At 41.5% G+C, this 24626-nt stretch overlaps 1 protein-coding gene across 2 annotated transcripts; it reads left to right on the top strand.

Annotated features, from left to right (window-relative positions):
• The first annotated feature begins 1606 nt into the window (after positions 1-1606).
• Positions 1607-24611, top strand: RAB15 (RAB15, member RAS oncogene family). Of its 2 annotated transcripts, XM_014059548.2 has the most exons (8): positions 1607-2327; positions 10665-10725; positions 13531-13591; positions 14510-14587; positions 15662-15751; positions 16336-16401; positions 17557-17755; positions 24483-24611. In XM_014059548.2, exons 1-7 carry the CDS (start codon positions 2204-2206, stop codon positions 17713-17715), a joined length of 639 nt encoding a protein of 212 aa, XP_013915023.1. In that variant the 5' UTR covers positions 1607-2203; the 3' UTR covers positions 17716-17755; positions 24483-24611. The 2 variants fall into 2 exon arrangements, with proteins under 2 accessions (XP_013915023.1, XP_013915017.1); XM_014059542.2 differs by lacking the exon at positions 24483-24611 and having other exon boundaries at positions 1608-2327; positions 17557-21132.
• The last annotated feature ends 15 nt before the right edge of the window (positions 24612-24626 follow it).

Raw genomic sequence — 24626 nt, 5'->3', positions numbered from 1 at the left:
TTAAATATATATTTTATATAGTTTACATTCTACCAGTCTTCCAGAAGCTTAAGGCAGCAAGCTTGTCTCTCCCACTCATTTTTCCTTTTATAATTATTTCAGATAATCTGTTGAGGTAGGCTGAGGGATATTGGCTAAGTTCATATAGCAGGACAAATAATAACATGGTTTGACTTTGCCTTAGCACAGTGGTTCCCAAACTTGGCAACTTTAAGACTTGTGGACTTCAGCTCCCAGAATTCTCCAGCCAGCTCTGCTGGGAATTCTGGGAGTTGAAGTCCACAAGTCTTAAAGTTGCCAAGTTTGGGAACCACTGCCTTAGCATGTTGTATGAAGCTAACTAATTTTGGTTTATCCAGTCAACCTTAGTTAAGCTGGTCATGAACCCAATCAATTTCCAGTTTTAGATCAGGGACAACAAATACCTGTTGACATTATCTAAAATTAATACATATGTCTGAATATTAATATCAACCCCCAATGTTTTGAGCAACTGTTCATCAGCACTTACTGCATAGAAAATACGATCATAATCTATTGAATGGAATTGAATCTACCAAATATAGGTTTGTATTTCCAACAGTGGCCAAGTTAATGGATTTCAAGCAGTCTTAACCTTCTAGCAAAATTTTAAACCCCCACCATTGCCACAGTTTTAAGCACCGTGCTTAGCACTTTTCCTTTTTCTTGTGGGAAGTTATCATCCAGCCCTCTCCCAGAAAAATGAAATATCCTAGGAAATATTGAAAAGGCAGAATATTTCTCTGGATGTGAGGAGAAAGAGAAATGTTTTGAAAGACAGAATAGTTGCCTGTAGCTTCCTGCCCATCCCCACTGTTAATGGGCCATTAACATGGCCGAGCTAGTCCACTTTACATAATAAAGACTTCACCAGCAGCTTTCCAGCTACAGGAAAGCATGATAATATTGGCCCTTTACTTAACTGGCCACATGGCATGTGAGAACTCATCCATACCTGGATTCAAAACACAGCCTAGAGAGTAGCCCCTGCATGGCCCCATAGGAGTCTGACAACCAATCAGAATACATTTCTTACACAGGAACAGGAAACAGAGAGGTGGGATAAACAGGTTATAAAAAGCCTAGCAAGCCCCTCCCTCAGCCCTTCTCTTCTTCTCCACCAACACTGAAGCATGTGATCACCTTTTCTGTTCAGGGCTCAAGCCATGTGGCCCTGTCCAACAATAAACCATCTTTCCAAGCAGCCTCCATGTCTCCAGTGTCTTTTTCCCCACTTGGAGCCAAACCCAGAAGGAAATTTCTTTCATCATTCTAAAAAGTTGTTTTGCCCAAAAGGAGCAAACTTTGGCTTGACTACAACAGTATCTGTTGAGTGAGATAATAATGGCCGTTACATATAGTACCACTCTTGTTGGCACAGATAAATTCCGAAGTGGCTTCAATGGCTCTTAAGAGAACGTGTGTAACTACCAGATGATTGCAAAGACATATAATCCTTCCAAACACCACCCCAAGATGTCAGAACTAATACTTCCTTGACTCCCCTCCCCCATCCAGTTGCCTTTTGAAAGACCGCGCAACACCTTTGAGACACAGCCACCGTTACCCACGGTGGTCATTCTCAATTTGAGAACGAGAATCTCCAATTTGAGGCAGCCAGCGGCATAAAACTCCGCCCACTTAAAGGTTCTCGGCCTCCGCCTCCCTTCATTCCCCGCCTTTTTCGCCGGTCGTCAGCACGCGGGGCAAATCGGCGAAGCTCGAAGCCGGGTGCGCGGGAGGGGAGGCGAGCGGGAGGGGGGTCTCGGTTCCGCGCGCCCGAAGCGCTCCCTGCGTGGGTTCTTGTGTCACCTCCACTCTCCAATAGGAGCAGCAGCAGCTGCTGTAGCTGCCTTCCACTCCTCCCCGAGAGCCGCGCTTGGAGGAGAGGTGATTTTTCTGCTGGCGGCGGCGACACCACCACCCGTCTCCAATTTCCCCCCTATTCTTCGTATTTCCTCCTATCTGGTGGATCCCAAGTGATCGAAGAGGCGCTATTGCTCGTGCTCTCTCACCTCCTCTCCCCCCTCCCCCCTCTTCCTGCAGCGCCTGCTTTCCCGCTCGCCTCTGGGGCTACCGCCGCCCCAGACCAAGAGACGCCGGGAGCGGGAGGCGCTCGGCTGGGATGGCAGCCGGCGCAGCGCGGGGCTGAAGCCCGACCGGGCCCCCCTCCCGCCCCGCCATGGCCAAGCAATACGACGTGCTCTTTCGCCTGCTGCTCATCGGGGACTCCGGCGTGGGCAAGACCTGCTTGTTGTGCCGCTTCACCGACAACGAGTTCCACCCTTCGCACATCTCCACCATCGGTACTGGGTGGCGCGGCGGGGGTGGGGGTGGGGTGGAGAAAGAAGGTGAGATCCTGGCTGGACGGGACTCGGTAGCCTCTTCGCTACCTCCGTCCAGCTGGAAACAGCAGACAAAGGCATCCGGAGGGCTGAACGGGAGGGTTCCTGGGCCGCTTATTCGTCGTGCAATATGCCTTCTCTAGATGACAGGCGATGGTTGGGGCTGGATCTTATCCCTTCTTCTAGGGATCTCATAAGGGGCAACTCACGGCAAGCCACTGCGCCTTTGGCGAGGGTTAAGTCGCGAGTGTATCTGCACCGCCGCTTCTCATAATCTGGAACGGGGAAAGGGGGGGGGGGAGACTTTAACCTGGGAATCCGGCACCCGGGGCAGAGCCGCCCGCCACTTTTAGGAGAGTGAAAAAACAAACAAACAAACCCGTCCCCCAGTCCTTTCCCGGTGCCTGAGGTTCCGATTATTATACCTGTTAGATGCCTCCATGCCGGGCCTTGCTAGGGGTGCTTTCAATTGCAGGGAGTCCGTTTTTTAAGTCAATCAGCGTCCTGGATCTTGAGTTTCGGGCGGCTGCTGGTACTGCTGCTCTTGGGTGCAGTAATGCCAGCTCACCTCTAAGGTGAAAATAAACGCGACGTCAGTGTTGTAAAAGCGTGAGGAAAGACTTACATCCATGAGTCAGATGTGGAAGGCGGAGGTAGGAGGGGGGGGGGGAAACCAAGCAACAGAAAATAGCTATTTGCTTATCGACTTTCATTGACATGGTTATGTTGAAAGGGGGAAAGAAGCCCCCCTTTTCAAGAGTTTTTGGGGTTGTTCTTTTGAAAAGACTGCTTATTTGAATCCTTACTGGGGGGGCGGGCTGTTCTGTTGAAGACTGCATTTCTTCAGGGCTGTTTTGCTTGGGGGAGGGGGGTTGACATATATGAACCAAAAAGGAAGGAAACTGGATCCTGTGAGAGATACAAGTGATGGTATTTTCTGCCTTCTTTCTCTTTCTGAAGCAGAAAAGTTCCAGGAAAGGGACAGATAGCTTCTATCAGAGGTCTGAGTGCTGCTGGATGGCCTCTCACGGTGGTTGTTGAAAGTGTTCACAGACATATTAGTAGAAGTCACTGTAAATTGTGAGGAATAATTATTTCTGTTGATTAGCCATCATTAGAAGTCCATGAGTAGAAGCTGGTTTGGTACCTGAGACTCCGGTACTTCCATCTTTTCTCAACATGATAACATAGTGACAGAGGTATGAAGTAATGGAAGGGTCTACTACCATATTTCCCCCAAAATAAGACAGGTCTTATTTTCTTTTGACCTCCAAAATAAGCGCGTGGCCTTATTTTTGAGGAGGTCTTATTATTTTTGCGGTGCAGAAGGCGGCGAGTATGGTCACCTCATGGCTGCTGCTGTGTTGCAATATTTTCAGGGAGATGTTATTTTAGCAGATGCGCTCAAAAGCCCTATTGGGTTTATTATTCGGGGAGGTCTTATTTTCAGGGAAACTTTGTAATAATCACATCTAAAGATAACAGTGATTGTAGCGTTCCAGCTAAAACCTTCAGTCACTAGGTCTTTCATCTAGATCAGCATTCCCCAAACTTTCCCACTTGGCGGTCTGGCTTGAGGGGGAGAGGATGGTTCCATGCGAGCAGCAGATGCATGCACTAACAGCTATATTTGTGCAAGCAATAGGCATGTGCGCCTGCCACTTGCACAAATGAAGGTTTTGGCACACACACTTACCAAGCCTAGTTTTCAATGGGCCATGGCCCAGGGGTTGGAGACCTTTGATCTAGATAGTTATGGTTTGTGAGACTTCTAATGGAGTTTGAACCAAAGGAAGCCAAGGAGCTTCCTTTGCATAAAACCTGGAGGGAAGGATTCCTGACAGAGTGTGAACAAGCCAATCAGAGGCATTGGCTCAATGAACAGTAGGTAAAACAGCCAACACTGTATGTAGAAAATGCTACTTTTAGCCCATTGCAGAAACAGATGGGAGAAGGTTGCCCTCCTGTGGGCAGGCAGAGGACATTGTATTCCTGCTCTCAAGAAATAGTCAGTGGCACACATTAGGTAAACTGATTAAAATAATTAGTTCTAAAATATAAAGCCAGGAGAAACCCATATTACAGATCTGCACCTTACGAGGTATAATCCCTGAAAAGCGAGATCTGGCACCACCAAAGAACAATGGAAGAATTTAAAATGAGCTTGTTTTGACCTATCTGGACCTATAGGCACCCGGATTTCCATAGCAACCTTGGCTATGAGATGTATCTGTATCATTCAGTATCATCAGGCTACTTAATGATACTTCATCCCAGAGTTATGAAGCACCACAATTCCGTCAGCAAATTTATAAAGATGTGGAATAGTATGGATAGGGCAACCATTATATCATCATTCTTCCTAATATACAGACTGAAACCACTCACTAAAGAAAGACTGGAGCCACCACAGAACAATTCCTCTAATCCTCACAGAAACACCAAGACCATAATTTATGATAACAGGTATATCACAGAGAGTTAGACTCCCTCCATCTCAAGAAAAGATCATCTTTCAGGATGACCCTTGCTGTTTCCATCTTAGATTTGGGCTTAAAATTCATTAGAGAACAATCCAGAAATCCATGCCCTCCAGAACCCTATACAACTGAAATTGTAACAGGTTCTCTAATCCTCCCCCCAAAAAAAAATAGGTTGGAGATTTGTCTAAGCTGGCTAAATTGAGAAATGGGAGGACCAGCTCTTTGAAGGGTTGATTGATGGCTAATTCTTAGTTATCTCCCAATCCAGATATATACACTCTCTCAGTTGCACAAATCTGCCAGACAGAACATGAATCTGGCTTGTAGGAAAGGAGCATGGAGGCACATTTTGTTTTCCCAGTTCAGCTAGACTCCTGGTGTGGGCAGAATCTCTTTTCTTTTCACCCTATTGTATATTGCGGGTGGATGGGTTGTCCAACTTCCCTACTGTGTGTTTTTCACCTATGAAATAGCCTTAAGTCTCTTTCTCTTGTCTTATGGCACAGAAACAGATCAGCAGCAGAAACTTCCTGGCAGACCAACCAATTAAAGTGGGAGAGAAAGACAACCACCTCAGATATCAGTGGCCTCTTGAGTGTCCCTCTGCTCTTATGTGTCTACAGTTTAGAGCCTATTTATTTCCTTCTTTTGCTGGCCTGCATTCACCGATCCTACTGGTTCTCCTTTCACAGCAGATTGACACAGAAGCCTTCTAGCTTTTCATAATTTGACTCATCAAGCCCAATCTCTTGCTATTGACTTTCCATGAAACAACTACAGTTTCAAGATCTCACACTAGATGAGGTCATATCAATGTTGGAACTCTTCCTCTCCATTGGTCTTCACTTGTATTTTCAGTTTTCTGACACCATTTCACAGGCCAGTTCTTCCTTCCACTTCCTCTTCTCCCTTCCCATCTTTCAATGATGTTATTCTTCTGAGTGCTACCTCATTATTCTCCAGTTATTTACAGGGTCACATTTCTGTGGCCATGATCATTCTTCACCCCTCACTTCATCTACTACCCATCCACTATTCATTGATGTGAAACCTAGCTCTATCAAATGCTAAATCAATCCCTCTTATCTTAATGGTGTGTTGTCCCAAGTGCCATCCAGAATCCCCAGCATATTCCACTTCCATCATCAGAAGTATCGATTTATATCTTAACTTACTGTATCTCTACTTCCTTTAGATATAATCCAGAATTACAATGAAAGAAGTATGAATTTAGAGAATAAAGTCACTGAAAGTCTTCTAATGAAAAACAAAGTTTTCATAATCAAAGGCCACATTTTGCCTTGAATTGAGATAAATTACTAAAACTTAGCTGGTAGATTAGGACAAAAACTACATTTGAAAGAATTGAATTTGCAAACATTTTGGAAATGTCCTCATTCATGAGGCATATGTGACCCTGATCTAATGACTTTCTTGGAAAAAAGTGTATCATGAGGGTATATCGCAACCTGCATCTGTAGAGAAGAAAATTGATATTAATTAAATGCCAATCTTGTATTGAAAAAGCCAACTTTATTTGGTCATGCCAATCGTAAATCAGAAAATTTTACAACTATGACAATAGTTTAGTTACCTGTTCTCCCCTCTTGCTTAGAAACAATTATGGCTACCTGGGCTTTCTTTATGTTTTATTTACTTGTATTGTAAGATTATTTTCCCCCCCAAGTCTTGCGTAGAAATAATAATATTTTGGGGAATCTTCTGTGCCATGGTAGATGTCATTCTAAATTCACCAAAGATTTTTCTAAGCTGCTATTGTAAATTTTTATAGTAAGAGCAGAATAAATGTGTCACTTCCCCTTATGATAAACTGTGGTCTGCAAAAAAATGATACCATAATTGTCTTTAAACTGCCATGAGACATTCTGATATGTATGTAGTCTTGACTCATTCATTATTCTTTCTTTTTTTAAAAACTATTTAACCAGGATAGAAAAATGTACTTTGATAGGCTTGCAGCAAAAACAAACTCTTGCCAGATTGCTCATAATGCTATCCACATTTTTACATTGATATGTCTCTCCATCTAGTAGCATCGTAATGCTGATGACCTCTAGGTCTGGTAATAATGTGCTCCCTAATGCAGCAGTCCCCAACCTTTCCGGCTTTGCGGACCAAACCCGGGGGGGGGGAGGGGATGGTTCTGCATAAGCAGTGGTTGTCCGTATGTGCCTGTACACTGCTCCATTTCCATGACCAGCAGTCAAGTATGACCATCGCATGCGCAAATGGAGCTGCATCAGGGGTGAAATCAACTTACCTTCACTACTGGTTCACAAATGTGAGTGCTTGCACGCACTGGTCACACTTGCATGTGCCACCTCCGTGCATGCTTAAGACCTTCCATGCATGCACAGAGCATCAAAAATGGGACATTATGATGTCCAGGCGGGTGGGCAGAACCTCCCACCACCGCCACTACCAGTTTGCCTAAACCTGATAGAACCGGCTGAATTGCACCACTGTGCTGTATGCATGCATGCGCTCACCTGCCACTTCCACGCCCTGGCTCCGAACAGATCGTGGCTCTGTTCTGAACAGGCTGTGGTCCAGGGGTTTGGGACCCCTGCCATAATGGAGCTAGAATAGTCCAATATAATTGGATTAGCTTTACAAGGGTTGAAGTCCATATGCAGGGCTCCAGCTCGGGAATGGGTATCTCTTGGTGGGGAAAACACCATACATGTGCAGAGATTTTTCAGCTGAAAAAGTAGAGAATATTATTGCCTCGCTAGACTTTCAGGCCCCACTTTTCAATTTTCCTGAATTGCTGAGATGGAAGATTAGCCGAATCACAAGGGGTAAAATTGCAATCATGTTGCCTGTCTTGAAAAGCCTGTTCTGCTCCAAGGACCTGGTTGAAATGTAAAACTGATCACAGATGACTTTGGCCAGGTAGCTATAAGTATGGATACTTTTGCAATAAGAACTTTCCATTCATGCAGATACAATTTCTTCCCCAACGAGCCATTTACAAAATGGTCTTGTTCTGCCCCTCAGGGATATAAGACCAGAGTCCTCATTTGTGTCCTGATAATGAAAATAACGAAATTTGGGCAACTGTGAAAAGTTAGCAAAATAAGAGTTTTGGAGTATGAAACACTTTGTTCCTAGTGAATTTAAGGCAATTTGTGAGTCACCATCAAAGGCCTGTATGATTTCCTAACACAATATATTTAATCTTCAATAAGAAAATTCTTCTGATGAACTTAGATATTGGAGCCTTTGGTGCTCTCTGAGCACCACAGTTCAACCCTGAGTTACAAATATTATCTTCTAATGTTGCTGTTATTTAGCCTAATCAATCAAACTTGTCATCTTACAGTAAATTGAATTCTATTGATCTTTTCCCATTCGATGCCTATTTATGACAAGTTAAAGTGGTAGGTAGATTCTTTGGATGTTTTTATTGATTTGTTCTTTTTAATTCTTTTAATTCTTTTATAGTTTTAGAATTGTAAGCCACCCGGAGTCACTTGGATGAGGTGGGTGGCTAAATAAATAAACGATGGTTACCAGAAATGACTTAAATCCAAGTGGCAGATCAGTCCTTATAACTTAATGCTGTAAAGGCATCCAGAGATTTAATTGGACATTTCATGACTGAAGTTGGCAAAGCACTCATGACCCAGTGTCCTTCTCTACTTAGAATGCTAAAAGTCTTGCTGCATTACAGTCCTGTTTCTGGATTTTAACTTCTTTAGTTTGTTATGCTATAGCTAGCATGAAGGCTGCATAAATGAAGTTCCTTTCCTTCAGGATCCCTACACTGCTACATTTTGCACTACAAGCAAAAGAAGATGCAGGCCTGAAGAATGTTTGAAAACATGCCTGAAATAGCAACCTAGCTATCCTTTCTCAACCTGTAGGGCAGTTTTGAGCAATCTGTAAAGGTTTATTGAGAATTTATCTTTTCCTGGGTGACTTTAGAAGCTGCTGCCAGGTTAAAATTCAATAGGGGCGATTTATATCCTGTGGTTTATATTCTTAACAATTTAGAGACAGAGAGGGAGTACCGATTGAATTTCTACACTATCCATTATTATTTTCTTCATATTACTTGTTTGTATTTGTGAGTAGTCCCTTAGGAGAATGTTAAGGCACTTAACATTTTCATGCCTTTCTGTTACTTATGGGACCCAAGTTCTTTGACTGAGATTGATAAAATCAATGTCAAATGAAGCCCTTGAAACGTAACGTAGGCTTCAATCTTTTAACAGCAAATATTACTTATGAGAATTTCATCTTTAGTTGACTGAAATGAATTATTGGCTCTGCTGCTGAGGGGTTATGGAATGCTCATCGATATTACAAGTACTAGGAAGACCAAGAATAGATTGGCCTGTGTGTTGTTAACTAGGAAGAATTTTAAAGGACAAAGGCTAGATTGCATCATCTCAATATTGACTTAAACTGTATGTCTGACTATAAATACAGCATGGAGTTAGTTTTATATACAGGTAGGTCAATTGCTCAAACAATGGGGGTTTGTGAAAAGAAAAAATATAGAGAAAAATACCAATTGTACTGGAATGTCTTACAGAACAGGAAATATGGAGAGTTATCCAAGTAATCTCTTGATTTATTATTTGTATATTTATTTATTTATATTTTATTTATTGCAATTTGTCAAACAAAAATGAGAATAAGAATAAAAATACAATGATAGGGACGATAGGCACGTCAGTGCACTTATGCATGGCCCTTCTACTGACCACTTAAGTATGAAGTAAGGTCCATGGAAGTGAATTTGTGACTGAAACTGTAAAAATTTATAGCTGAGACAACTGAATCAAGTAGGGCATTCCAAATTTCGACAACTTGATTACAGAAATCATATTTTTTACAGTCAAATTTAGAACGATTTACATTGAGTTTAAAGCGGATGTTCGTGCATGTATTATTGCGATTGAAACTGAAAAAGTCATTTACAGGTGAAATATTGCTCCACCCAAAAATATTCTGTTGAGAGGATTGAAGTGAATCCAATATAGTGAAACTTGCCACTAAAGTTTCTTAATACTATATAAGAAAAAAGAAAAACCTGTAACAAGCAATTTCCAGAAATGATTAAGGGAGTATATAAATCCAGTGTCCTTTTAAAAGTGCTAACTGCAGTTTGAGCAAAGATGGTGATACCTCAGTTCCCAGAGTCTAACCCATTGAAGACTGCTATCTTACAGTCTCCTCATGGGGAATTACTACACGAGCACTTGTGGGTGATCACGAGGCCTCGCCTTGTCCAGAGAGGAATTCTGAGAAGCAAATTCATTTGCTGTCTCTTCTTTCCACCATGGTCACCAGCACCACAGTGCTAAACCAGGCAGTTGTTTAAGTGAGTTTTACCCCATCTTTCTTGTCATGGTTGTTAAGTGAATCACTACAGTTGTTAAGTTAGTAACACAGTTGTTAAGTGAATCTGGCTCGCCCATTGGCTTTGCTTGTCAGAAGGTGATCACATGACCCCAAGACACTGCAACCATCAAAAATACATGTCAGTTGCTAACTGTCTGAATTCTGATCACATGACCATGGGGATGCTGCAAGTCATAAATGTGAAAAATGGTCATAAGTCACTTTTTTGCAGTGCCATTGTATTTTTGAGCAGTCACTAAATGAATGGTTGTAAGTTGAGGACTATCTGTTTTAGGTGTAAGCAAAGGGCTTGACAAATTCACAGACTTGGCATATATCTCTGCTTTAACATTCTAAATATAATTTCATACAGCAATATATTGGATAATTGCTAGGATTACTATTTGTACTTCATGTGATTTCATTTTATTGTTCATAGGAGTTGATTTTAAAATGAAGACTATAGAAGTAGATGGAATTAAGGTCCGAATCCAGATCTGGTAAGTAATACATGTATTAAGTTTTCCTTTGTTATGGATTAAGTGAGAGATCTTAGTTACACATTTCAGTATATAAATTGACAGAGAATGTAATCTAATTTAAAGGGTAATTAGAAAGTAAACATAAACACACATATATAAACATATTTAAACACTTTGCAAATCACAAGCTTTTTAAATTAAGAGTAGCAGGAATTCCTATTCTATGTTGAACATCTTTAGGTAAAGAGGTTCAGTGAAGCTCAGATGTTGCTTGGAGTTAGGCATGGGTATCTGCAGCGGAGCAAGTGATATCACACACATTGTGACATCATTGTGCAGCTGATAAGCTGCATGTCATGATGCAATGAACTTAAAACACATCATTCCCATTATTTCCACTTTGGCTTCATGACACATTTGATATCATCATGGTTTTACTGTGTGCTTGTGGTGTGAGCTCAGCAGTTCATTTGTGTAGGGTTGGGAGATCAATTCTTCGGCAGAGGATAGCAGAATACTGGGATTGAAAGCCTGTGTTTGGTTGGGCCAGAGCCAAAGCTGATGAGACAGGCAGATCTTACTGCAGTTCTTCCCTGCCCAGTTCTTTCCCTTCATCTGGGATGAGGATTCTCCTCAGCTTCCTTTCTACCTTCCCTTCTCTCTGAGGGATACAGAAGGAGATGATCTGACCATGGGATTGAGGAATTTTAATCCTTTGTTCACACGGCAGCACATTGCGACTTGGCTGTGCCTTTTTCCTAGTGCAAATTGCAGATATTGACAGCTTAAAGAGAAGATGCAATGAGTAACGGCCTGTTAAAATGGAACGCGGATGGCCTCATTGTTCATTTATGGCATGAAAGAGGATATTTATTTTATAGATTGTTTTTAAGAGGAGTATATTTAAATCTATCCAGCAGGGAGCAGCCAAGTCACATATGCTTCCCAAACTGAAACCTGAAACCTACTCTGCGTACAGTATGTTCTCAGATGCATTGACTGGGAAGTCACACCTTGTAAAAATATTAGTTGTGGCCAATTTTGGGCCAGAGTCCAGATCAGATATAAGAAAGGCTGTAAAAGCAGAAAGATAATCAGTACACAGCAGCTGCTTGGGCTCTTCCACTGCCCTTTACTGTCTTCATTCTGTAGTGCAAATAAATGAGCTTGGCCTTGGATGAAGAACAAATACAGTTGGAAATCGTGCCTGATTTCTAATTTCACACAATTCAGAGAAACAGATGGGAAAACAAGCAGTCTGGTGGTTCACATTGCTGTTTGGTCCAGTTATCTATTTAACCAATATCACTTAAGGGTCACTATTCTACTAATTGATTTTCCTCCCCTATCCCCATCTCTTCCTTTTTGTGTATATGCAATGTAGTCAAAGAGTTCCATAATTACCGTAGATATGTTAAACATTTTTATGGATATTATGTCAATAAGTATACATTTATCCATGTGACCCCATTGGCAAAATTAGAATGGCTACTGGATATAATTTGCATCATATGACCCTCAGTCCTTTGTGCTGCACCTATCCATTGGCCTTTTCCCCCCATGGATGGGCAATACGTGGTAAATAGAAGGTATTTAAAAGAGCCTAGTCTTACATTACAATTGGAAAGCATGTTTATCCAGAAAATTAAACCCCTTATTCCCTAAAAAGCATGCATAAAAGTGTCATCCTATTCTGAAATAATCACCAAATGTATCTGATACAATATGCAGAAGTTTGGCTTTGACTTGTTTTGTTTATTCGCTTCGTTGTGCTTCTCCATTGTCCTTGTGCTACCATTAAATCATCATGGTTTTGGAATTGGTTTTGTTTTTTACATTCTTTATAAATTGTGAGTCTCCCAGAGTCATATATTTGAGATGAGTAGCTATATAAATTTAAATAAATGAATAAAATTTCTGGCTATTAATATTTTAACATTAAAGCTAAGAAATAGATCACCAGCATTTCAAGCAGACTTAAATCAGGAGTGGTCAAACTAACTCCTCTTTGTCTGCCTTTTTCTTCAAGCTACTCTGGCAGTCTGCATATCCGCCCCCCTCCCCCTGTTTGGTGGCCTCCAAGTGTACACCAACCTTGTCCAACATTGACATCCAGGTTGACCCAGTCTTTGGGCCAACCCCATTGCCTATCTGCCACATGTACTTATAGATAACCTTCACTCTGCTTTTCAAGCCAGTTGCTTTCTCAGGGACATTTATCTTTCAGAATCTGAAAACAAAAAAGTTCTACAAAGCTGCACGCAAACAGATGTGCTACTTTTGAGAAGATTTTGAAGTGGATAAACAGGATGCATTCATAAAGCTTTGTCAAGATAACATGTTTTCCATCTGTTGCTTCCTTTCAGTTTTCTGTCTCTTTGTTCCCTGGTGTTTTAAAACATGCCATACAACAACATCTCTGAAATTAACCTTCTTCCACGACATTGCTTCCTTCAGATAGGGAACCAACCCCCATTATCTCAAGAGTTTCAGAAATTTCAGCATCTTTATAGTTTGGCCCCTACTAGGTGTATAAGCAATGCTTAAATATTTTAATGCTTTTATTGCTGTTATAAATCTTCTCCTGTTTAATTCTTCTTGAACAGTGGCTTGGAACAGCATATAAATGTCATAAATAAAACAACAGAAGAAATTATTCCTAACTTTGTTGAGCTGCTGTGCTTTTCTTCCTGAAATCTGTGGGAAGTTTTGAGAGTGAGCTTTCTATCAGTAGGATGCTGGAATTGACTTCATGCCATAAATCGTGCTACCCATGAAAAGTGAGGTTTCCACTCACCGTAATAGCATCTGCTTCTGTTCCAGGGACACTGCAGGCCAGGAACGGTACCAAACTATCACTAAGCAGTACTACAGACGTGCCCAGGTATGATATTTTTGGCTAAAAGTACAGATAAAATTGGTAGTCTATGGGGAAAAAAATACAGTATCACATTGTAATCAGTACACTGTAAATTGTAGTATAATTTCTCTGTTTATTATATTTCTTAACACAAATGCATTTTTTAAAAATAATGTAAATGCATGGAGAATAACCTGATTGGATGGACTGGGGATTAACTCATTTCCTTATGACAATAATCAGCTTTGCTGGAAACTCACCTCTGCCTGCCTTACAGTTCTAATTTTCCTTCCCCTCCAGAGTGATGCCGCTGGAGTGCCATAGTAGTCTCACAAGAGGCTCTGGGCATTTCTGTAGCCAGCCTGATTAGTTTACATTTTTCCTTACCCCCAGCTAATATCATGTATAATTTTAGAATGTTAGGAGAAAGGCTGAGAGGCTCTGGGGAAGGTTTGGGAGATGGGCTTGAGAAATTCAGTATGTATCAATGACCATTTGGCTATCCTGTCCAGTCCCTAGATAAGTATTTTCCTGAAATTTATTTTAATAAGTGCATGTGTATGTGTGCACACGCATCTTTGAGTCAGTGTTGACTTCTGACAACTACCTGGGCTAGTTCCTGCAGTTTTCTTGGCACGATTTTCAGAAATGGTATGCTCTTGCTTTGTTCCTAGGACTAAGAGTGATTTCTCTAAGCCACCCAGCTGATTTCATGCCTAAAAAAGGACTAGAGCTCCCAATCTCGGTTCCTAATCCGCTGCCTCAAACGGTCTATATTAATGTTATCATTCTCCAAATGCTTTCTTGTGCTCCTTTTCTAAGATAAATATTAGGGTGTGACCTAATAGTAAATTTATTTTCCTCTGAGTAGAGGCCCTTTTTCCTTTTCAATTTGTGTGATGCTCACATTTCTTTTGCTCCCTTACCCTGTTCTCTTTCCAGGGGATATTTTTGGTTTACGACATTAGCAGTGAGCGCTCATATCAGCACATAATGAAATGGGCCAGTGATGTGGATGAAGTAAGCAGAAACATTTCTTTGCTGTTTACTGGGGGAGGTTTGCTGGGGGGATGTGGCCAAATGGCTATGCAGGTAATCCTCAAGTTACAACCTCAAGGAATCCTGCCACCATGGTTGTAACTCGTGATGATCATAAATCGGATCACCCGGAGGGGCTGATCTGATTTTATGAACTTTTCTGCAGCTGTTATCAAGCAAACATTGCAGTTGTAAAGCAGATGCCACAGTTGTAAAGCAAAAAGTGCAGTCATTAGCAAACCAGTGGCTCACTATGGGGCCGCTTTGTCGAAAACCATAAGTAAATGCTGGGTTTACTTAAAGCCATGGTAAAACATGGTCACATGACTGTGAGACATTGCAAATAGCTGTTACCGCAGCCTGGGTGTTGAAGCCACCTGAAATGTGGTCACGTGACCTTTTGGGAGGGAGGCCATCAGAACTTTGAATTCAGGTTATAAGTACTCCTAGAGAGATCCATTGTAAGTTCAAAAGCTAAGTGACCGGTGGTAAATAACCGGTCGTCTGACTGTTTCTGCACAGAAGGGTGTTTTCTGATGTTTCATTGAAGAAATCTTTCTCAGAAGTGTATAAGCTGGTAATATATTTTCCGTTTTGCCTCAGGATTGGCCACATTATTCTCAGCCTGTGTACCAAATCAGTGTAGTTTTAGATGATAACTTGGGAGACCTTATATGTTCTGCTCCCCCTTCACTGAAATAATTTTCTGCCTTCTGAGTGAACTTAAGGGGAAATTTAATCATCTTGGGAGGAAGGAAATGTGTTATGCGATGCAGGGAATTAAATGTGGGATCTCATGCATTTGGTTAACTTTCTGGAGGCACTGTTATATTCTGGGTTTGTAATGCCTGTTGCTTCCCAGACAAGGAAGGTGCTTATGAGATAAAGAATATTATCAGATGGTGCTCTTTTAATCCCAAGAAATAAAAGTGATTTTTCTCCTCTATATGCAAAGCACAAGAATGGTAATAGATAAAAACGAGTAATACTTTTAAACTCAGTTTTTACTTAGCTATGCAGATACAAAAGGACTAAAGACTCTCATATCCTTTGCAGTATGCTCCAGACGGTGTCCAGAAGATCCTCATTGGGAATAAAGCAGATGAGGAGCAGAAGAGGCAGGTGGGCCGAGAGCAAGGCCTCCAGGTAAAAATCATAGGGTTATAGAAACCAGATATTTATTGGGGTGACGGACTAGCCTGTCAGCTGAGCTGCATCAGTACAAGCAGCTCATGGCACTAAATGTCATTCTATATAAAAGAACTTCCCTCCTCATGGAAAGTTAGCATGTAAGGAATATTTTTCTCACAGTTTCTATGTGAAGCTGTTACAGATACATATATACATAGGTGGGTATATTTTGTGTGGGTGAGAACTATTGAATAAAAGCAATGGAAAACAATTTAACAGCATGATACCCAAGTCTGTAGAGGTGAAACTGGGAACCCGCTCTCTTTTCTATATAGCTCTCCTATAGATTTTGTTCTAAGTTGGGCAGATCATTGTTTTATTAAAAATGAATTGAGGTCAGTATCTGAGATCTTTGTCAACCAGTGCCCTAACCATACATAAATAACATTCAGTACAAGCTGTTGGACAATATTGTTCTTGTCTTCTATTAGTAGTTTTTTTAGATTTGGAGGTGAAATAGAGGAGGAAAGGTGGATTTGAAGATAATAGTAGAAAAATATACTAGCCCTCATTGGGTTTATACGTCAATTGTCTTTCAGCTAGCTAAGGAATATGGCATGGATTTCTATGAAACAAGTGCCTGTACCAACTTGAACATCAAAGAGGTAAGAATTTGGGGGATGGAATAGCTCAGATGAGGGGCTTCCAGGTGGTTGTCACCTTCCTTCCTTCCTTCCTTCCTTCCTTCCTTCCTTCCTTCCTTCCTTCCTTCCTTCCTTCCTTCCTTCCTTTCTCTTTTCTGTTGAGGAAGAAAAGAAAAATACATGTATAATATATTATGGTATATTAGAATTTAGAAAAACATTGTTGGAAGGGACCTTGGAGTTCTTCTAGTCCAACCCCCTGCCTAGGCAGGAAACCCTATACCATTTCAGACAAATGGTTGTCCAATACCTTCTTAAAAACTTCCAGTGTTGAAGCATTCACAACTTCTGGAGGCAAGTTGTTCCACTGATAAGTTGTTCTAACTGTCAGGAAATTTCTCCTTAGCTCTAGGTTATTTCTCTCCTTGACCAGTTTCCACCCATTGCTTCTTGTCCTGCCCTCAGGTGCTTTGGAGAATAGCTTGACACTCTCTTGTTTGTGGCATCTCCTGAGATATTGAAACACTGCTATCATGTCTCCCCTGGTCCTTCTCTTCATCAATTAATTTCATTAATATATACATTATGAAAAAGGTACTCTTAAGTATGTTTGAATTGTCTAAAATGGGTACTCAATAGGTAACTTAGTACTACCTAGCTTAAGCTGACATTTGAGATCTGTGCGCCATGTGCGCCGCGTGACAGAATGAGCTCCCGTTATCTGCCCAGCTCCTGCCCACCAGCAGTTTGAAAGCATGCAAATGCAAGTAGATAAATAGTACCACTTTGATAGGAAGGTAACAATTTTCTGTGCACCTCGGCATATAGTCATGCCAGCCACATGACCACAGAAATGTCTTCGGACAATGCTGGCTCCCTTGGCCAAGAAACAAAGATGAACACTGCTCCCTAGAGTTGACATGACTGGACAGGGGAAACCTTTACTTTTACCTTTATAACCATAATTATATGAGCCAGTTTAGTCTAGAAACCAGAAGACTATGAGTTCTACTTCTACCGTAGTAATGAAAGCCAACTGGCTGACTTTGGGCCAGTCACTCAATTCACAGGACTGATGTAGAAAAAAACAGGAGGAGAAAGGAATATTAAAGGCAGGATAAAAAGTGAATAATAAATAAACTTTTTTTTTTAAAGTTGGTTGCTCCTCTTTTTCAGTCTTTCACCCGTCTGACGGAGCTGGTCCTGCAGGCTCATAAGAAGGAGCTGGATGGACTCCGCACTTATGCAGCCGATGAACTGAATGTGGTCGAGCTGGAAGAAGAAGCAAGCAAGCCGGAGGGCTCAGAGCACTCTCCCAAAACCTGCTGGTGTTGAAAGCCTCCCAGCGTCCTTTCCCCCCACACCCCCAGTGCAGGTAGAAAAGTTGCCACTTAGAGAGGGCTGACTCGCTGTACTCTACCCCTCTTGTCTTTGGTTGCCAGTTTGCCCGCCATCTGCCCTGTGGGATCCTCTTTGCATTTCCTGGTGTTTTTCCTTGATCGGTGGTTTCTGTTGCCCTCAAACTCCCTGGATCCAAATATCTTCAGATGGCTCACAATAGGCAGAACATGATCCTGCTGCCTTCGTGGGAGAGCTGTGGTTAGCAGACACAGCCGAGGCTTGTCCAATAATTCATCAGACTCCAGATTCTCTGAAGTCTTACCTATATCTGTGGGCAACCTGCTTGGGGCTAGGCCTGCTCCCTAAGAATGGGAGGAGGAGGAGTCTCTCTGTCCTCCAGCCACATCTTCTATAGCAAGCCTGTAGATGGCTTTTTTCCTCCACGTGCTTTGCCATCTCCTTTCTGGGTTTGTCCAAATGCTTGTGCAGCATTGCACACGGGCTCGGGGCTTTTCAGCTGCTTTAGGTGCAGCTTTCTTATTTCTCCTACTGGGTTCCCTGAAATTAATCTCCGCACAAAACAAACAAAAGACCTCTTGTTCTGCTAAGTTGCAGCTCTGGGAATAAGAAGAATCTCTCCCTAGAGAAAAGGGACCCTATGTGTAAATTTGCACCTTTTTAGCTGTTCATAAGGTTTGCCTCTTCCCAGGCTAGATTTCCATTCTAGACTACATTAGAGCCCCCTGTTAAAGGGCAATCAGGAAGACCCTTTTCTGTGATTAACTCCAAAACTACAGGAAACTTTCCATTCTGTATTTTTGGAGGACCTCAGTTAATCAGGTATTATCGACTTAAATCTTAATATCTCTGGACCAGCGGAAGCAGAAATTCCGCTCTCTGTGGCATGTGTCCAGATGTGGCTTTGATTGCCTCCTTTGATTGATATCCCTGGAGCTCTGATCAAGGAACAAATTCTGTAATCTGTGCGTCAGAACTTTATCGTTTCTTGCTTTCAAGGTCTAACTTGTAGGAAGCTTGCTCTAAACTCATTTATGTCCTCTTTAGAATTTTCTCTGCAAGCTCTTGAAATTTAGTCTAGTACATTCAGAGGGCAAGGAGATTTTTGCCATGTGCCACTAACATGCTAAGTTACAACAGACTAAAACCAGCCTCTCTGCATGTTGCACCAGCATTGCCCTCTTGTCTTGGCATTTACTTGCTTGGTGGGGGGAAGCCTAACATTCAGTGGCATGCCTGGTACTCTTATATGCCACCTGTTCCAGGGTAGCAGTTCTTTGCCAAATCCATGGAGCTGCTAAGATACCTCTCTTATATATGTACTAGCAATGGACCATAGCTGATATTCCACAAAGAGCAGTTGTTTACTGGAGGTTTTGGGTGATGTGGAATGATAGTTTGGGAGTCCTTCTTTACTTGGCCTTCAGCATATGACTTTAGCCAAAGCCGTTCAGTCCATTCCAAATGGATATTTTGGCATTTGCTGCTAGATAAACTGTCCCTTTCTAACAAAAGCTGGATGAGAAATGGATCCATATTCCTTTGCTCTTTTCCTTCTTTATGGGGGAAGCAGTATCAAATAGTGAAAGATAGGAACAGTGAGAATGCCATAGAATGGAAATAATGTTAGTTGACATGACAAGTCAACAACAACCCGAGTTCTAGAGGTTACTGAACAACAGTTTTAAGTATCCCTGTTTATGTCACCTGGGCAGGTTCCCGGAAGGTCATAAATCCCTCTCTCCAATGTCCCCTGAAAGGTAGAGGGTGTTGAAACTCTGAAAAGCTTTCACAAGTGTTATTTTGAAATAGCTTGTTTGACCTTTTTCCTTGGGTTGGATGGATTTGAACTGGTATCAAGCCATTACAATAAGTGGAAACACTGATATTCTACCCAACAGTGCCTGTTACTGGCAGAAGGACTCTTGTGCTATAGATTGCTGAGGGAGACTACAAGTTTTACAGTTGCTGTTTTCATAGGGGAAACTATACTTCTTGCCAGAACTAGTTTGATACTTGAGAAATTGTAGTCACAGACATACACATAGCTATTAATTTATTGTAGCTTTATTGGGACACAAAGTATGTTGTAAAGGTTGGGTTGTAGTGAAGAGTCTGAGAACCTTGAAGTCTGTCATGGGGTAGGAAAAAGGAAAAGACCGAAGAAAATGGGACCGAAGAAGCAGCATTGGTTTTATTTAATTTAGTTTGATGTATCTTTTTCAAAGCCCAAACATATTTGGGTACTTCTTTGGAGCATTATTTGCTCTTGCTTGCTTTTGTCTGTATAATGAGTTTGAAAAGTTAAATGAAGGCTAAAGGCCAGTTCATATGTGCTCACTGCCCAAGGCCTGATGACTATCCTTCCCTTGCCCAATTCTTTCCTGCCTTGATGGTGAACAGGTTTATCCTTGGTGAGTAAAATTGGCAGTTTTTAAAGACTGCTTCCAAATCTCTGCCATAGAACAGTTATGTGGGATGACATGTTTGAGATAGGAATAAAGCAAAGCAAAAACTACCTATCTGGTTATTAAAATATATGAAGCAGTCCCTGGTTCTTTAAAACTTGCAATGCATTACTTTCAAGAAAGCCTGAGTAAAATTATGAAGGAGAGGTATGTCATTGAAAGGATCAGGCAGCTCTTCAAATTGCCAAAGCTTTGAAGACGACCCAAATTCTTCGAGCCCATGTGGAAATAAAAGCATTGGTCCTTGGGGAGATCCATGGAATGGCCCCACTAGCCTGTTCTGCCTGTTGCAATTTAGCATCATGTTGATATGCTTGCTCTATTTAGGAACTGAGAGCATAGCTGCTGATGTTGCTACCAATGCACAAAATTGACCCATTAAATTCTACATGTTCAGAAAATGAAATAAGAAGGAGCACACAAAGCTTTTTGCTCATTGATGGGAGTAGATGAGTTCTCGTTATCTAAACCTACAAGAGCCAGCTTGGTTGCCAATCCTTGTTTGGAAAACTGCAATCTGAATGGTTGACAACTTAATGAAAGCAGCTCCCACTCGATATGAATATTGGGGGGAGGGGGGCTAATTAGAATGATGCTCTCTTGGGGTCACAAAAGTGAATTTCAGGCCAGTACCTGAGAAGGGAAATGGGCTGGTTTCTGAAAAAGGTAAATGCTATCCAGTATTTGAGGCTCCTTCTGTCCTGCAAATCATGGACCATAGCAATTTCTCTGTCTGTAGCAGAAAGAGTTGCACATAATTTGTTGTGGGATCCAACCAAAAGTACAACTTTCTGAATCCTCTGCTGTGTCTGTACTTTGTGAACTTGGCACTCTGACTGGGTTTCCTTGTATAACCTGTCATTGTAATTCATTACTTTAAACAACAAATTAACAAAACATTTACAAATAAAGGTCCTTAAAGTGGTTTGTGGCTCTTGCATTTCCTTACCAGCAAATTAATCTAATACTTGCTTATGAGAACTTTACTCAGAGCAGGGCTCTGTAATACTTTCTAGTTCACTTCATCTTTCAGTTGTGTTTCCTAATGTAGTGGGGAGAGTTGAACAAAGCCTAATTCACTCACAGATACATTTAACTAAAAGTTAATTCCCCATTTTTGTTGCCCTAAAAACAAAACCATCTTCAGGAGGCCAGTAGGAGTAGAATTCAGCTCAGGGAGTTCTGACTTGAAGCACAGGGAGAGCAAATGGCAAACCCTCAGTGTATTTAGAATAACGATGCATAATACCTTTTTTAAAAAAAAAATCATACCACAAATACGTCATTTGACATACAAAACTCCAAATAAAGTGAGGAAGCCAGGTTTAAGCATTAGTACAACCAAAAAAATACAACAATCCTTGTTCAAGAACCCACAAGAATTAGGCTAATGCTCAAATGTGTGAGTACCAATCATTGAAAGTGTTTTGGATTAAGACAGCTGTTTCCAGCACCGCTGTTTAAAAATAATACATTGTAAAAAGAAATATATTCTCCCCATTTAAACTAAGACCGCCAGAAATTTGAATTACTGAAATCAGTGACATCCACCCTTCGATCTTGTTTGTACTTCGCATTTTGTAAATATGACTACTCTCTACACAGTAAGATTTATCACTTATAATCTTGGATGACTTAGCCTTCTCTTAGTTAAAATATGATCCAGATGGATTCACAGAAGTTAGGTATATGCAAGAGAAAGGGGAGCTGAGAAAGGAAGAGGGACATGGCAGTTCAGTGGCTAAGACACTGAGCTTGTCAATTGAAAGGTTGGCAGTTCGGTGGTTCGAATCCCGTAACTGAGTGAGCTCCTGTTACTTGTCCCAGCTTCTGCCAACCTAGCAGTTCAAAAGCACATAAAAATGCAAGTAGAAAAATAGGGACTACTTTAGTGGGAAGGTAACAATGTTCCATGCACTTTTGGCATTGAGTCATGCCGGCCACATGACCACGGAGACATCTTCCGACAGCACTGGCTCTTCAGCTTTCAAACAGAAATGAGCACTGCCCCCTAGAGTCAGGAACAACTAGCACATATGTATGAGGGGAACCTTTACTTTTAGCTTTAGGGGAAGGAAAGGCTGCTGTGAATTGTTATGACATTTATTTCATATAAATAAATCTGGTTTATGGCTTATACCTTAGTTTGGCAACAAGCAGGCCATTATGGTTTGTCAAATGAACTATTACTGAAGCAAACGCTTAGCACAATATGTGAACTCAACAACTATTGTGGACATAACTACTTGATGTTTGGACAAAATGGTCCTTTGTCCTCATGTTCTCAGAATGCTTTCCATTGGCACCGGTAGAACTTGCATTAATAAGAGTTTGCTTCTCTCCCTCTTTAGAAAATCATATCTGATTACTGGGCTCTGGTTACATGCCTTCCCTCTCCCTCCTAAGCTCTCCGGGAATCTGATCCAATAGTTAATAATTCAGTCCGTCTTCTTGTGCCAGGAGTAGCAGAAAGGCTCTAATTATCTGGCTAGAAAAGAGGATGTTTCATTTTTCTTTTCAGATGTGTTGCAGTTCTCAGAACAGGGCAAGTCTGCCCTCAAATTAAGGAAGCTCACCATCCATTTTCAGTTGATTTAAAATATATAAATAAGACCTGTACATGGAATATATGTAGAAATCTTTTTTTCATAAGAAGGTAAACAAATATTTTAATCTTTTTCACGAAAACACTTTCGTTATAGAATGCAAAATGAACAGATATCTGTCATAAATGGTGTATAGCTGTATCTACTGCATAGGGCTAGTAATTGTTGACACCTATCAAAATAAACTATCCGTCAAGTGGCTGGATGGCCCTGCAGAAGATTGATTGGTTGTCCATAACAAGGGCATATTTTGTCATAGAGAAGCTGCTTCATTTTTCCTCTTAAATAATTTCAGTCATATGGGACGTGCAAGTTCTTTATTCCTACTTGTGCTGGAAGGCCGAGAAAAATGTGACTATTATGAAACACTTCATATTTTTCAGACGTTTCCAATGTAGTGATTGCCTAGAACAACCTCCAGAATGGCTCCCACATACATTCATAAAAAGAGATGTTTTCACTAGGAAATAACCTTGCTCCAGAATCTGCTTTCTTTGGTTACCCCCAAATATCCAGCATTCTAGATTTCTTTGAACCAAAGTCTAAACAGTACCCTCAGAAGCAATGCTCTCACACCACACCAGAGGTGGTATTCAGCAGGTTCTGGAAAACTGGTAGCAGAATTTTGAGTTCGGAGAACTGGTAAATACCACCTCTGACTGGCCACACCCCCATCTAATCTCTGCCTCCTGAATCCCAACTGATTGGGAGGAAATGGAGATTTTGCAGTATCCTTCCCCTGGAGTAGGGAGGGAATGGAGATTTTACCATATCCTTCCTCTGCCACGTCCACCAAGCCATGCCCACAGAACCGATAGTAAAAAAAAACAAACGAAAGCCAAACAGAATGTTCAAAGGAATGTTTTTATCAGTCCCGGCTCTTGCTGGCTGTGAGCCCAAAATACAGATAAATGCTCTGGCAAAAGTCCTAACTCAGAAACTGCTACAAAACAGGATTATATAAACCAAGTCACTTATCCAAGTGCTTTTCTCGATGGTTGCACACGAATGGAGAACGTTGACTAGAACAGAAACGGAACATTGACTTCTGCAACCAGGGCATGGCACCATCAGTCTTTTATCCGCAGGAGGAGATCCTAACGAGCAACAGCTGCTCGTTATCATCTCCTGTGAGTCTTCAATTGTTCCTTACGTTGGTCATCCCTTCTCCTGCGTGCATCCCGAAACAACTCACAGGAGGTTTCTGTGTCAGCCTCTCTCACTGATCCAAGGCTCAGTCATTACCTGGGGACCAACTAATCTCTCTGAGCCCTGCTCGGAGTCAGAACCCTGTCCAGGGGCCTCCGCCTCCTCCAGGCCTGACTCATAGGGCCCCTCACTGTCAGAGTCTGATAGCAGCTCCAAAGGCTCCTGCTGAGCCACAACAGTAACTTATATGGCTTTTAAAAGTCAGCCAATATTTTCTTGACTTCCATTTTTCTTTGGAAAACTTAAAATGCCAGGCATGGCTTCAAAGCCTCTACAAAACCCTGAAATTCAAAGGGGAAAAAAGTTGTTGCATCTCATGGGTTCCATTGATCTCTTAAGTAGGGTTTTTGTTGTAAGCAGCATGAATTATTGAGGATTGTCCAAAGTATCACAATGGCTTAGATTGCAGGCTTGCAATGGAACTCCTATCACCCTGACCTGCTGCTTTGTTCCCAATCAGGAAAGAGCTAGATGAGTAACAAGGAGAGGCTCCACCTTCTGCAAATTACCCTATGAAGAAAGGAGCCTTGGTGCAACTCAGCACATGACTACACAGAAGAGCACTTGAAGCAGATAACCATACCTGCAAGCATCTCGCCTTGTT

The sequence above is a fragment of the Thamnophis sirtalis genome, unplaced genomic scaffold, assembly GCF_051295495.1.
Source record: "Thamnophis sirtalis isolate CommonGarterSnake01/CBP01778 unplaced genomic scaffold, rThaSir2_p1.2 scaffold_1, whole genome shotgun sequence".
Lineage (NCBI taxonomy): Eukaryota > Metazoa > Chordata > Lepidosauria > Squamata > Natricidae > Thamnophis > Thamnophis sirtalis.
Note: the sequence above shows the minus strand (reverse complement) of the source record. Positions and strands in the feature narration are given on the sequence as shown.

Coding starts and splice junctions, on each gene's coding strand:
- RAB15 (XM_014059548.2), top strand. CDS start 2,204: ATGGCCAAGCAATACGACGTGCTCTTTCGCCTGCTGCTCATCGGGGAC. Junction 10,726..13,530: donor AAGGTCCGAATCCAGATCTG/GTAAGTAATACA, acceptor CTTCTGTTCCAG/GGACACTGCAGGCCAGGAAC. Junction 14,588..15,661: donor GGGCCAGTGATGTGGATGAA/GTAAGCAGAAAC, acceptor TATCCTTTGCAG/TATGCTCCAGACGGTGTCCA.